This window comes from Erigeron canadensis, chromosome 8, assembly GCF_010389155.1.
Source record: "Erigeron canadensis isolate Cc75 chromosome 8, C_canadensis_v1, whole genome shotgun sequence".
Classification (NCBI taxonomy): Eukaryota; Viridiplantae; Streptophyta; class Magnoliopsida; order Asterales; family Asteraceae; genus Erigeron; species Erigeron canadensis.
In genome coordinates this window covers 3,083,581-3,097,318 of record NC_057768.1, presented here as the reverse complement: position 1 = coordinate 3,097,318, position 13,738 = coordinate 3,083,581, and the positions used below count along the sequence as shown (strand labels likewise).

The following is a 13,738-nucleotide window of genomic DNA, read 5'->3' as shown; positions in this document are numbered from 1 at the left end:
AACCATTACCCTAATACATAAAAAAACGACAGGGATGGGAGTTGATAAGAAAAAAAGAAGAAGGATTAATTCTCAAATTTTGCAAAGCGCACAAATGGGTAATGATATTTACTCTAGTAGTTTGTTGGATCTTGTTTTAGTATAGGACTAGATAGATGGTGTGTGTATATATATATATATATATATCTACATTGAACACGACCAACAACTACTAAAGCCCAAAAATTCCTCTAATGTTGGAGATTATAGTAAAACACGAACGGAACCGGATATGTTATTAATCTATGAAGGATACACTTATCGAATCAATTCGGTAGTTTACTTCAAATTATTCAATCAATTCAAAGCAGCATGGTTCATTACAAATAATGTTGCATTTGTTTACACTTTTAATTAGCGTGAACAAATTAAAAATTTTGTCACGCTTTTATGTGTGTAAAAGTATATACAACTAAAAGTGTGTATAATTTTCTCCACACTAAAAAGTGTGTAGAATTAAAAGTTCACACTTTTTAGTGTGGACTTTCATAATTATTTTGTAACATCTTATTTGTTCACGCTACCTTTTTAGTTAGCGTGGACAAATGGAGTGTTATAAAATAATTATAAAAGTTCACACTAAAAAGTGTGAACTTTTAATTCTACACACTTTTTAGTGTGAGGAAATTTTTACACAACTTTAATTCTATATATTTTTACACAAATAAAAGCGTGAAAAAAATTTTAATTTGTTCACACTAACTAAAAGTGTGAACAAATACAACATTATTTGTAATGGTTGGATCAGTGGTAAACACCCTTGCCTCTGGAGACAGAGGTCATGGGTTTGATCCTCATCCCATGCAAAGGTTGGAGGGTTTTTTCTACCATTTAGGTAGAATCTGGAAGCAGCCTCTCTACTTAGGTAGAGGTAAGGTCTGCCTACACCTTAACCTCCCTCATACATCGTCGAGGTATTGAGGCTCAAAACCAGCGGAAGGCAGCACTGAGCAGTTACTTACTTACTTACTTTACTTCAAATTATTCAATCGGATACAGTTAGAGATTCAAAGTATTTTGTATGTGCACATTTTGAGATGTGGAACTAGAGATAATGACCAAAAAATTGTTATGAACGGGATTAATGTTTCAGATCCTTTTACTGCCTTTAGACTGTTAATTTCGTGCCCCTTCAACCTCGCAGGCGCATCCCTTAGGTCTCATTATAAATTCACATATGTGTGTGTTTTGCACCAACATACTTATATAATGTCGTATTATGACTATATTGGTTAATATCCATCATTTAAGGTGACCCAATGGTGAAAAGACATCACATACAGGGTCTAGACCCATGACGCCAAGTCCGATAAAAACCTCACAGAGGTCAAACAGAAATTTAAACCTCCGTGGATAAAACCCGGATGCCTTAACACGCTTAACATGGGTGGCGGATAAATGATATTAAAGTATAATTCAAAGATATAGTTTGCGGATTTAGTGATATTAATTAAGTATAATCTCAAAATATAATATTAGTACTGATGAGGTAATGTCGAATAAAAATATACATATAATAATAACTAAAATTAAGTTTCCTGAATTGTCATATAACAAGACGTGCGCTAAGCTGCAAGCCAACCCTGCCTATATAAACGATCAATTCGATACAAATTGATCATCAATATAAGCAATCAATTCGATACAAATTAATCAATACAAACAATCAATTCCATACAATTAAGTTGGTAAACATTATGGAAAACATAACTAACGAACCAAAAGTGCATTTTGTTCTAGTACATGGTGCATGCCATGGAGCCTGGTGTTGGTATAAGCTCATTCCCCTTCTTAAAGCCGCTGGCCACCGTGTTTCGGCCTTAGATCTCTCTGCTGCTGGCACCAACACCAAAGAAATACAAGAAGTCATCACATTTGCCGACTATACTGCCCCGTTGCTTGAATTTATGGCAGCCCTTCCCCCGGAAGAGCAGGTTGTGCTTGTTGGCCATAGCGTTGGTGGTTTAAGCATTGCTCTTGCCATGCAAACGTTCCCGACTAAGATCTCTCTCGCTATCTTTGTCACTGCCTTAATGCCGGATACCACAAATAGGCCTTCTTACGTTTTCGACCAGGTTACTATCATCTTTTTTATAAAATTTTATTAGGTCACACCATTATCAACTATTCAAACACCATATGTGCACAACCAAAAATGAAATGATTTTCATAAACCGAATAAAGCAAGATATAAGCCATGAGAAATTACACACTCAAATTTTATTTTATTTTTAAAATTAAATGTTAGTTGTTGGTAATCACTTTAATTTCTCGGAGTTATAATTAAATTGCAATTAATGTCCGAATTTGAACCCGGGACTTATTGAACCACTAGATTAAGAGGTCGTACGTAAACAAAATAGAATACTCAATTGAATCATGTTTGAGAGTACTCACAACACGTATAATTAACGACACGGTGAAAGGAGTTTAATTTGAAGTCTTAATTGATCCTTGTCAAATTACTTTTGGATAACCATTTAAATACGTAAACTACCATGCATGAGAGAGCAACACACTTTTTAAACAATCTAACACTTTAACTAACCATAAATGTCCCAGGTAATTAAGGTCTCTTTTTCACTGATTACGACTATAAATAGCATTTTTATAGTTAGCGATACGTTAGAACTTACTCCATCACATTTGTTGGGTAAAGCAGAGGGAGAGTATTTGAGGTATATTTTGGAAAGGGAAATGCTAGGGCTGTACGTATTTAACGTGCATAAAACAACTTGTATCTTCCATATTAAAAGCCCGTCCCCTAATTTTTATGGTAAATGTACAAACAATTTATGTACCTTAAACACAGCCCTAAAGGCTGTATTTAGCAAACCCCTTTCGGAAACTATGGGTTTAATCATCCCATGCATTATGTGTATTTTAATTAGGAGTATAATTAAGATACTTTTAAAGTTCAAATTTTTTTTCCCAAAAGACAATTTTTCTTATAACTTATCGAGCAATCACAGTTTTTTTTACATCTTACATGTCAAAATAACTTGAATGGAATAGTAACCTAAAAACAAAGTAACTTTCAATACAGTGTTCTTTAATGAACTATGGGTCGCAACCGTTTTCCATGGTGTTCTTCTATGGACTATGGGTCTCAAATGTTTTTTATGGTGATACATTCATAAGTTTAGCAAAATACTTTTTTACAACCTAAATTGTTATTATTTTTTGCTTAAAAAACAAAATTCACATATTGATTTTGACATACTTTTAATATTTTGGGATGTGAAAACATTTTTTCACCCAACTTAAATATATGTCTAACAACACATCCTCACTTCCCATATTAATACGCATACAACACAATCTTTATACATTTGTTTGTTCACAACAAGATTCAAAAAACAGATATTTAATTCATCCTATGATGACTTCAATTTGGAGGTGAATTTTCCCTTTCAGTTACTGGTTGATAGGTTTCTCATCAAAATGTTTAAATAGAGATTCGAAACACATTAATGGCTAGTAGTTATTAGGTCACATATATTAATATTGCCAAATTGGAAATTTTGCATCAAAAATATGTTTGGCAAAACTAGCTAATAACTGATAATTATTGGTCGTTGATACTGCTAGCTAAAGTTTTTTAGATTTATTTAGGTGTTTGGTAAAAAGGCTAAAGTTATTAATAAATTATTTCAAATGACAAAAATTAATAATTAATAATGGATAGTTATTAGAATTAATGTTAATGTAATCTGATTGTCCAAATTAAAGCTTCAAAATTTAAAAACTTGTTAATTTATGCAGCTTTTAGATTATGAGTTTTTTTTTTTCTTTTTGGAAGGTGAAATTTTGATTTATTTTTCTTAAAAAAATTTTACCAAACTAGATTTTATATTTAATAAGACATTTTTCTTACAAGCTACAAGCTTATTGTCAAAAATAAGCGAAAACATTTTTTGTTTCAAAATTTATAGATTTAATAACTTCGATCGGTACATTTCTTGTTTTGCATTGAATTGACTTAATTAAGATGAAAGTCTTACGGAAGAGTTTGGTATATTTTAGAGGACAATGGGATAAATTATTTATCTTTATTATTATTATTATCATTATTATTATTATTATTATTATTATTTCGTACTCGTAATTAAGAATATGTTCGCTGTGATTTAAACATATTGAAATTGGTCGGGCACTGATCATTTGAGCCTTGTAGACTTGATTATTGAATACGGTAAATTAAGCCAGACATATGACAATAACACTAGCAAAAACAAAAGATCATGAAACTACGCGTAAAGTTGTTATATATATATATTACGATCGAGTAAATGGAAATTTTGATTAGGTCAGTTATACTAGCTATGATTTTGCTAACCATATTGTTTTTTAAATATGTATGTATCCATTTTGAAGTGGAACGCAAGTATTCCGCCAGCAGATTGGCTTGACACAACTTTCACTCCTTATACGAACGACGCAGGCCAATCCGACATCATGATGCTTTTCGGGGAACAATTCTTGACCTTGAATATGTATCAACTTAGCCCTAAACAGGTTATCCTTATTACACTAATATATATATATAGGATAATGATAAATCAACCTATTTAATGTGCCTAAAGATGTGCCTAATTGTAAGATGATGACTTGTGAAAAAATCAGGAGGCAAGATTAGAAAAGAGAATTAGTGGAATCCACATGTCAAATTCTTAAGGTTTTAGGCATATCTTTAGGCACACAAATTAGGTTGATTAATCATTTTCCATATATATATACTCTCTCAAATATATACAGTAATTTATTTATTTATTTATTTATTTTTACGTCATTGTTAATGCTTATTAGTTTCTTTACATTATATGTAGGATCTTGAATTAGTGAAAATATTGGAAAGGCCAATACCATTGTTTGTAAATGACCTACCTACGGCACAACCATACACAGAAGAAGCGTACGGTTCTGTGAAGCGCGCTTTCGTCCTTTGTGACGACGATAGAACCATCAAACTAGAGTTCCAAAAATGGATGATCGAGAATTATCCGGTGGCGGTGAAGAGAGAGTTGAAACATGTGGATCATATGCCTATGATAGGCGACCCAAAGCAGCTCAGTGCCTGCCTCCTTGACATAATTTCCTGCGATTAGTCGATCCATCTCGATATTGTTATATTCAACAATAATAAACAGTCTCATCACCTATATTATGTTATTTCAATTATATGTATGTGCGTGTATTTGAAGTGTGTGAAGGCGTTGTAAAAATAATGATTTGTAAATGTTTGAATAAATAATAATTAAGTACTATCAAAGATTTCGATTTTATATAAAGCTTCAAGTTAACGACATAAATCGTCCTCGTGTTAACCCAAAAATCAAGTTTCTTCCTTATCATCTTATCTATTAAAACCCTTATGTACGTGCAAATCATGTGAGGATATTTTCGTAATTTGAATAATAACTCAAACTCCAAGATTCCAAATGACGTTTATCATTAAAATAAAATACACATATATTAATTAGAGGTCATGGTTATGAACCGTAACCATGACTTTTAATATTCTGAGACGTGACATCATATATCACTTTACACTTCACATCTTGATACGTATCAGGTCTCGGGTTTAAGTTTTAGTTTAAGGTATCACTTTCAATTTTAATTTTGTTCTTTTTTTCTCTTAATTTCAATACAAATAATATTTCATTTGTTCATACTTTTAGATGAGTGTGAACAAATTAAAATTTTGTCATGTTTTTTAGTGTGTAGAAATATATTAAATTAAAAGTATGTGCCGTGGACAAATGGGGTGTGACAAAATAATTATGAAAGTTCACACTAAAAAGTGTAAACTTTTGTTTCTACACACTTTTTATTGTGGAGAAAATTTCCACACAGTTTTAATTTAATATATTTCTACACACTAAAAAACGTGACAAAATTTTTAATTTGTTCACACTTACCTAAAAGCTTGAACAAAAGCAATATGATTTGTAATATTTAGATGTTTTTGTTTTTGATTTTTGACTTTATTGTACAAAACAAACTATATTTCAGGTTTTTTTTCTTTTGTATTTTAAATCGTAATTTTTTTGATGTAATTATGATATTACTCTTAAATATATTTCAGGTTTTTTGCTTTTTTTTTTCTCTTATCAACCAAAAATAAAAAAAGGTATAATACAACTTCAACATGGTAGAAAATATAATGAATTGTTGCTGACTTTTCTATGGGTGCATTCTGGTCCACGTCCTAGCTAGACCATCAAACCTTTCAAAGTTCACAGATACGTATAAACAATTAAACATGACTCAATATAATAAGAAACATAAATAGCATGGTTGGATCAGTGGTAAATACCTTTGTCTCTGAAGACAGAGGTTATGGGTTCAATCCTCATCCCATGCAAAGATTGGAGGGTCTTTTTTACCATTTAGGTAGAAACTGGAAGCAACCTCCCTACTTAGGTAAAGGTAAGGTCTGCCTATATCTTAACCTCCTCTATACACCGTCGAGGTATGTGGACTCAAAACCCACGAAAAACAGAAGGCGTCACTAAGCAGTTACTAAATTACTTTTCTTTTTCAATATAATAAGAAGCGGATGCTTAAATCAAAAAGGATAGCTATACAATATCTTTAAAAGTAATGAATTTGAATTCCGAAGGGGAGTAAAAATATTCTGTATACAAGATGGATCATGGAGGAAATTAAACACAACTTTTTTTCGTTTAACCCTTCGGTTGAAACACAAAGATATTAATTGAAACTGCTGGTACACTTTTGATATAACCCCATGTAACACTATGTGAATCTTATTTTTTAATAACTACTCTAGCTGCTTGCGAAACATCGCTTCTTTTTTCTTTTGTTTTTTTTTTTTTTCTTTTTTCCTTTTAAAGGATTTTATTGATAGGCAATATTATTCATGATCGAATATTCCAGTAGTTTAAGGTAGCTAACGCACGAGAAGAATGACAAAATTACACCTAAGTATCAGTTTTAGTGGCAAATAAACTTTTACCCTTAGTGTATCAATTGTAAAAACACTCATGTTTAGAATGGATGTGATGTTGCAAACATTGTTACAGAGTGCCAAAGAGCACTTTTTGGAAGGTTAAAAAAATTCCAAGAATTAATTAGTCTAATCGGATTGTAAAGGAAAAGATAAATATTATATTCTTCCCATTTTAATTGTCATAGTTTGACTTTTTAAATTTTTTTATTTAAATTTTGACTGAAAATATCTTTAGTTGTGTTAGATATTAGTTGATCAAATTTATATCAATGAAACATATGTTTAAAACTCAATCCATCCATATAGTTCATATCAAGTGTTAGCAAAAATAAACAAAAATGTTTGTGGTCAAAATTGATACTAGAAAACTTGACAAGTTAAATTTAAAACAATTAAAATGGGATAAGGTAACAAATTTCTAGATCTAAGATCTGAATTTACGGTTAGGGTTCTCTCTCTTCTCTCTCTCTAACCTCTCCCTCTCCCTAACGGTAACAAATTTCTAGATCTAAGATCTGAATTTGTGATCCGAAGAGTGGGATTGAGATTGAGATTGAGAGTTTGAGATCGAGATTATCCCTATCCAGTTAAGGCTTCCACTCCGGTGGATCTAACTCTATTGTTCACTTTTGGGTCAGAGGTCCCTTCCACTCCGGTGGATCTGAAAGCAGCCTCTCTACCTTTGAGTAGGGGTAAGGTCTGTCTACATCTACCTCCCCCATAACCCGGCTTATGTTGGGATTGGGTACCTTGTTGTTGTTGTAAAATGGGATGAAAGGGGTATAACACAGGAACTAAAAAAAGTTTCAATGCAGTTAAAAAACAAGGAGTTAAATTGGTAGCGGTGTACGTTTGCCTTGTGATTTCAAAATTAAAGGACAAGAACTAAGAATGATTGGAGTCAGGAAACATGGCATCGTGGAGGAGAAAAGATTAGAAGATGCCAAAAAGAAAAAGAAAAGAAGGATAAAAAAAACTACTGAGAACCAGTCCCACTAAATGTATAAGTACCACTCTAGAACATGTATTGGGTATTGTATGTTGTATTATTGTTTATTTCGGCTCACTAAATACTACTCTAGAACCTTGCTAAAACCAGTCCCACGATATTTGACCAACAGACCCCACCATATACATAACATTATATCTATAAAATTTACCCATTTTTTTTGCTTATATAAATAATCAAACCACCACTATTCTATACAAACAAACATGGGTGACACCAATAATGAAAATCAAAATCAAAAGCATTTTGTATTGGTACATGGTTCATGCCATGGAGCATGGTGCTGGTTCAAGCTCATACCCCTTCTTAAGGCTGCCGGACATCGTGTTTCGGCCTTAAATCTATCCGCAAGTGGCACCAATACTAAAGTAATACATGAAGTCACTACACTTCATGACTACACCTTGCCATTGTTAGAATTTATGGAAACCATTCCCCCTGAAGAGAAAGTTGTGCTAGTGGGTCATAGCTTTGGTGGTATGAGCATATCTCTTGCCATGGAAAGGTTCCCCGAAAAGATCTCTGTCGCGATCTTCCTTGCTGCCTTCATGCCTGATTCCGTACATAAATCTTCTTATGTTTTAGATCAGGTAATCTATTTTGCTCCTTTTTACCCATTTTAACAGTCATGGGATTATTAACGGGTCACTAGTCTACATGATAATTTTTACTCTTCATAGGAGAAAACATGTCATAGGTGACGACTTAACATAATTTTTTTTTCTTTTTTTTTTTTTCTTCACATGTGAGACTTGAACTCATGATATTTCTATATTAAATCAGTTTACATTAAATATAAAAAATTATAAGAAAATATGTTGCCACGCTATATGGCGGGGCACTGATATTATTTTCTTATTTTTTCCGTCGGTTATTAGAATTTCAATAGAAAGAAAAAACAAATTAGAACTTGAACAAATTGAGTTTATAATATACAGAGAACAAACTAGAGGTATGTACGAAGACCCACTTGTTGTTTAATCAAGAGTAGCTTTGTTTGGCGATTGGCACTAATTACCATACACAAATTATCCTGTTGCTCATTGAAAGGAACACGAACACTAAGTAACGATTTGATTGTTTGCTCGAAAAATGCATAATATATGGTAAATGTCAGATATTTTAGTTTAATTAGATAACTTGATTGGTCAATATTGTTATAATAAGATATCATATAGGTTTGCATGTACGAAGTGTATGTCTATATGAATTTATGATGACCTCGCCCCTAAGAGATAGGGGACTGGGGCAGCACTCCTCGTTGTAAGGGTGCCGCCCCTGCCATGGTCCAAGTGGCATAGTCCGTTAAAGTGTTATAATGAAAGTAATGAAAATTTATTCCAGAACTAAAAATTTGAAACACTTGACACTTTGAAAACCCGAATTTCCCCTCCAATTGCTCACACTCTCTTCAGCTTTGTTTCTCAAAAATATAACACACACATTTTGAATTTTTAAAATTGTATTCGATTGAATAGTTTGGTTACCATTAAAAAAAGACTTAGAAAATAAAAAACAAAACAATTCTAATAGACAAAGAGAATATGACTTTTTTGCTTGGAAACTAAGGTTACCTAAAAAACAATGTATGGATTTTTTTTCTAGTATGTTGAAAAGACTCCAGGAGAAGCTTGGATAGACACTCAAGTCTTGCCTTACAACAACAACGAAAGCGACGCTGATCTGACAAGCTTCCTTTTTGGTCCTAAATATTTGTCTTCAACGCTCTATCACCTCTGTTCCGCTGAGGTATTTCTTATAACACGTTACACGTACACTTTCAATGGTAATAGTATTGTTTTAATTGAATAATTAACTAACACATTACTCTCATAATATAGGATATTGAGTTAGGAAGAATACTGGTTAGGCCTGCATCGTTATTTCTGAACGACCTAGGAAGTGTCAAACAGTATACAGACGAAAGGTTTGGGTCCGTGAAGCGGGTTTATGTCGTTTGTGATGAAGATAGAACCATCAAAGAAGAATTTCAACGTTGGATGATCCATAATAATCAAACGGCCGAAACGAAAGAGTTGAAAGGTGTAGACCATATGCCAATGATATCTGACCCAAAGCAAGTCAGTCTTTGCATCCTTGAAATAGCCCTTGCATATAGTTAAATGGCAATGGTATAATGTTGCATGTTGGTGCATAATACAATATAAACAAAATAATTTTATATTTTCTTTCTTAATTAATAATGTTTGTTGCATTACATGGGTATCTTATATGTTGATGAAGGTATTCATTTTCATTTACAAGTATAATTTTACTTTCAATAATTAGTTTTCTGTGCAATTACAAATCATGTATCATAATATATTGATTTGGGACTATATTTATCATTCTTGTCGATGGTGGCGCCAATTCAAGACCTAGAATGCAATTAGTATCGTATGTCATTTTTGATCTATAATATTAATTCGGAACTATATTCAGCTTGTTGTGTACCTTCTATTTGTATGTATTGATTTGAGTATTTGACAATATATCTCTATACCAAAAAGTTGAGTAACTTTTGGTCAAATAGATTCTTAGACAGTTAGACATATATAATATATTGGATGTAATCGATTTATTCCATACATTCTTGCTTTGTATATTTTTGGCTCAGCATGCCGCCAAATCATCCATTGCAAAGAATTTTAGGACTATTGAAACATAGTACTAATATGGTTTTATTTTATTAAGAAATGAAGTTTCATGGGTACATCAAAGTATTGATATTACGAGATGGATACCCGCGCAATGCAGCGGCGGTGACGGCAACGGATGGTGCTAGTGGCGGTGGTGGTAATGATATGATGTGATTATTAATCTAAAATTAATTGACGTAAATGGTAGTTTAGTTATTTTATTGTTAAAGAATGTATCCTTTCTAAATAACTTTATTAAGAATAAAATAGGTAGAAATATTTAAATTAATTAATAAAGGATATAGATAATTTTGATAAAAATTAGTGTAAATATTTTGGGGATATATTTTAAGTTAGAAATGTGTTAAAAATTAAGGATATTTTGAGTATTTTAAAGGTAGAAACTTGAAAAGATGAGAGAGTAGTTTGTTTATTAATATAGTATAGATATAGATATAGATATAATTAATTTGTTAATTGAAATCCACATTGAATAAAAATAATAATAATCACAGAACCCAAACATATATAATAAACCAAAAACAAAAAACAAAATAATGTTTTATTTTAACCCACCTGATACAGGTCGCCAAAACAATGATCACATTAATTAATTGACCAATTATTGGGTTTGTAATCCAATGATGTGCTTTTATAAGGACTTAAATTCAAGAAGATTAGTTCTAAGGGCGTTGGCAACGCTGAGTGCTCGCGTTAATGAGACGTCCGACCACTCACTTGCACACCGCCGCCAACGCGGGATGACCCACGCGTGAAGCAAAGTGAGTGGTGCCGTGGTGGGAACACTCGTTTTGAAGAGTGAGTGGTTACGTTTTCGAGGCTTTTTTGACCATTCCAACGGCTATTTTTTTTCCAGTTTATATATATATATCAATACACATCTTCTTCCATACACACAAACAACACATATTCAAACATACACAAACAACACACTTTTCTTTCAAAAAAAAATACAAATCTTATCAAACAATTAATAATGGAAAAACGGATTGTACCTACCACTTTGCTAGATGAACCGTTCGAGTGGTCAGACGATAATAGTATAGAGGTGTTTGCAGCCTCGGTTTGTGAGAACGAAGCTGAAGTTCCAGGTCAAGGTGCAAAGTCGTCAACTGTGACTGTTGGGACGCTTCACAAAGGTTGCATCGCGACTACTTTTGTGAGGAACCGAAATACGATGGTGATTTTTTTGAAGATAGGTACCGCATGCCTAAACACTTGTTTTTAAAAATCGTTCGAGATCTTGAGGCGAGATACTCCTATTTCCAGGAGTCATACGATGCTCGCCTGAAAAAAAGTTTCACACCTATTCAAAAGTGTACATCTGCAATTAGGCAACTCGCAAACGGTAATACAGCAGATGAGTACAACGAGTACTTAGAGATGGCACAACGAACATCACGTGAATGCCTACAAATGTTTTGAAACGTTATTGTTCAGACTTATGATACAGAGTTTATGCGTAGACCTACAACCCATGATATACTACGGTTGTATGAAGCGCACGAAAAAGACATCACATCCCTGGGATGATCGCCAGTCTAGAATGTACACATTTTGCTTGGAAAATGTGTCCAAACGAGTTCAGGGGTCAATATAAGTAGGGTGATCATGAACACCCCACTATTATGATGGAGGCGACTGTGTCTCAAGATTTATGGATATGGCACGCATTCTTTGGCCCTCCAGGTTCGCTAAACGACATCAACGTTCTGCAACAATCTCCCTTGTTCCTTTCTGAGCGTATGGGCACTGTGCCTAACTGCCCATTCACTGTAAAAGGGCATAGGTACAAACGCGACTACTATCTAGTCAGATCGTAAGGATGTTGAACGGGATTCCGGTGTTCTGAAGCAAAAATGGGGTATCCTTGCTCGAGCATTTCGTCAATGTTCGATCAACAGAATTAGGAACTTGGTGTAGTGTGATAATGCACAACATGATTATCAAAGATAACGGTTGTGCGATTAGTCCAGTTCATATAGGAGATCCCGTAGTCCAGCCGAGTAGTCACCGGGATGCTTTACTGGAGATACAAGACGAGGAGACACACTTTCATCCCCGAAATGATCCGACAGAGCATATTGCGGCTCAAAACCTGGAACACCTTCAGCCGACCCAACACGACCTTGACATTGAGGAGAGAACTAGTATTTGGTTTATGTTTTTTTCGTATTTGTTTTATGTGTTTTAGAATTATTAATGTAATGTTTTTTATGTTTTTAGTAATATTATGTAATGTTTTTTAATAATGGATTTTTAGTTTTAAAAATAAAAATAAAATTGCAGTGAGTGATGAGTGAGTGGCGGCAATGCCATCAAAAATTGAGTGAGTGATGAGTGAGTGATGCGTTTGAGGTGGCATAATGTGAATGGTTGGAAGTGAGTGGTGAGTGAGAGGTGAGCCATTGGGTTGCCAACACCCTAAGATAAAATTTTCCTCTTTTTAGGTATTGGATGAGGGGCCTCTTTAGCATAGATCCGGTTAAAACAACATAGTCTATACTCTATATTATGATATTCGACTCGCACCTTTAATTAAAAATTGACCAACAAACCCACAGTATATACATAGCAGTATAGGTATGTATGTATATATAATGCATTTTCTTTTGAAAAGTGAAGTTCGCTTGAAACTTCGTGTCGCGATTCGACAGTGAGAAGTCTACCATATGTTATCTTAATGGGATCCGCGCTAGAATGTCTATTTCAAATATCCAATGGGGGAAAACCTCCTACTTATATATAAACTGTCCGAAAGTACGACAATTAATAAGGATAAACTTTGTCCCTCAGAGACTTAACCTGAGTATACCCAAGTCAAACCCTCATAGAATGATTACCTATTTCAAAGTTGGCTGAATAAAGATTCAAACATGGGACCTCTAATTCATTAGGGAAACTCCAAACCAGTACACCAACTATATATTATACACAAACAAACAAATTAAGAAAACAATTATTATATAACGTATATAATTACCCACCTTGCCTAGAAAGAAAACAATCCAACAACTGTATATTCTACACAAACAAACAAATTAAGAAACAAAC

General features: G+C 33.3%; 2 protein-coding genes across 2 annotated transcripts; both read left to right on the top strand.

Annotated features, from left to right (window-relative positions):
- Window positions 1-1,736: 1,736 nt before the first annotated feature.
- Window positions 1,737-5,147, top strand: LOC122609837 (methylesterase 1-like). Its single transcript, XM_043782787.1, has 3 exons — window positions 1,737-2,114; window positions 4,417-4,557; window positions 4,869-5,147. Exons 1-3 carry the CDS (start codon window positions 1,737-1,739, stop codon window positions 5,145-5,147), a joined length of 798 nt encoding a protein of 265 aa, XP_043638722.1.
- Window positions 5,148-8,209: 3,062 nt separating this feature from the next.
- On the top strand, window positions 8,210-10,312 carry LOC122579671 (salicylic acid-binding protein 2-like). The gene is made up of 3 exons (XM_043751890.1): window positions 8,210-8,614; window positions 9,630-9,773; window positions 9,866-10,312. The coding sequence occupies exons 1-3, from the start codon at window positions 8,231-8,233 to the stop codon at window positions 10,145-10,147; spliced, it is 810 nt and encodes a 269-aa protein (XP_043607825.1). The 5' UTR covers window positions 8,210-8,230; the 3' UTR covers window positions 10,148-10,312.
- The last annotated feature ends 3,426 nt before the right edge of the window (window positions 10,313-13,738 follow it).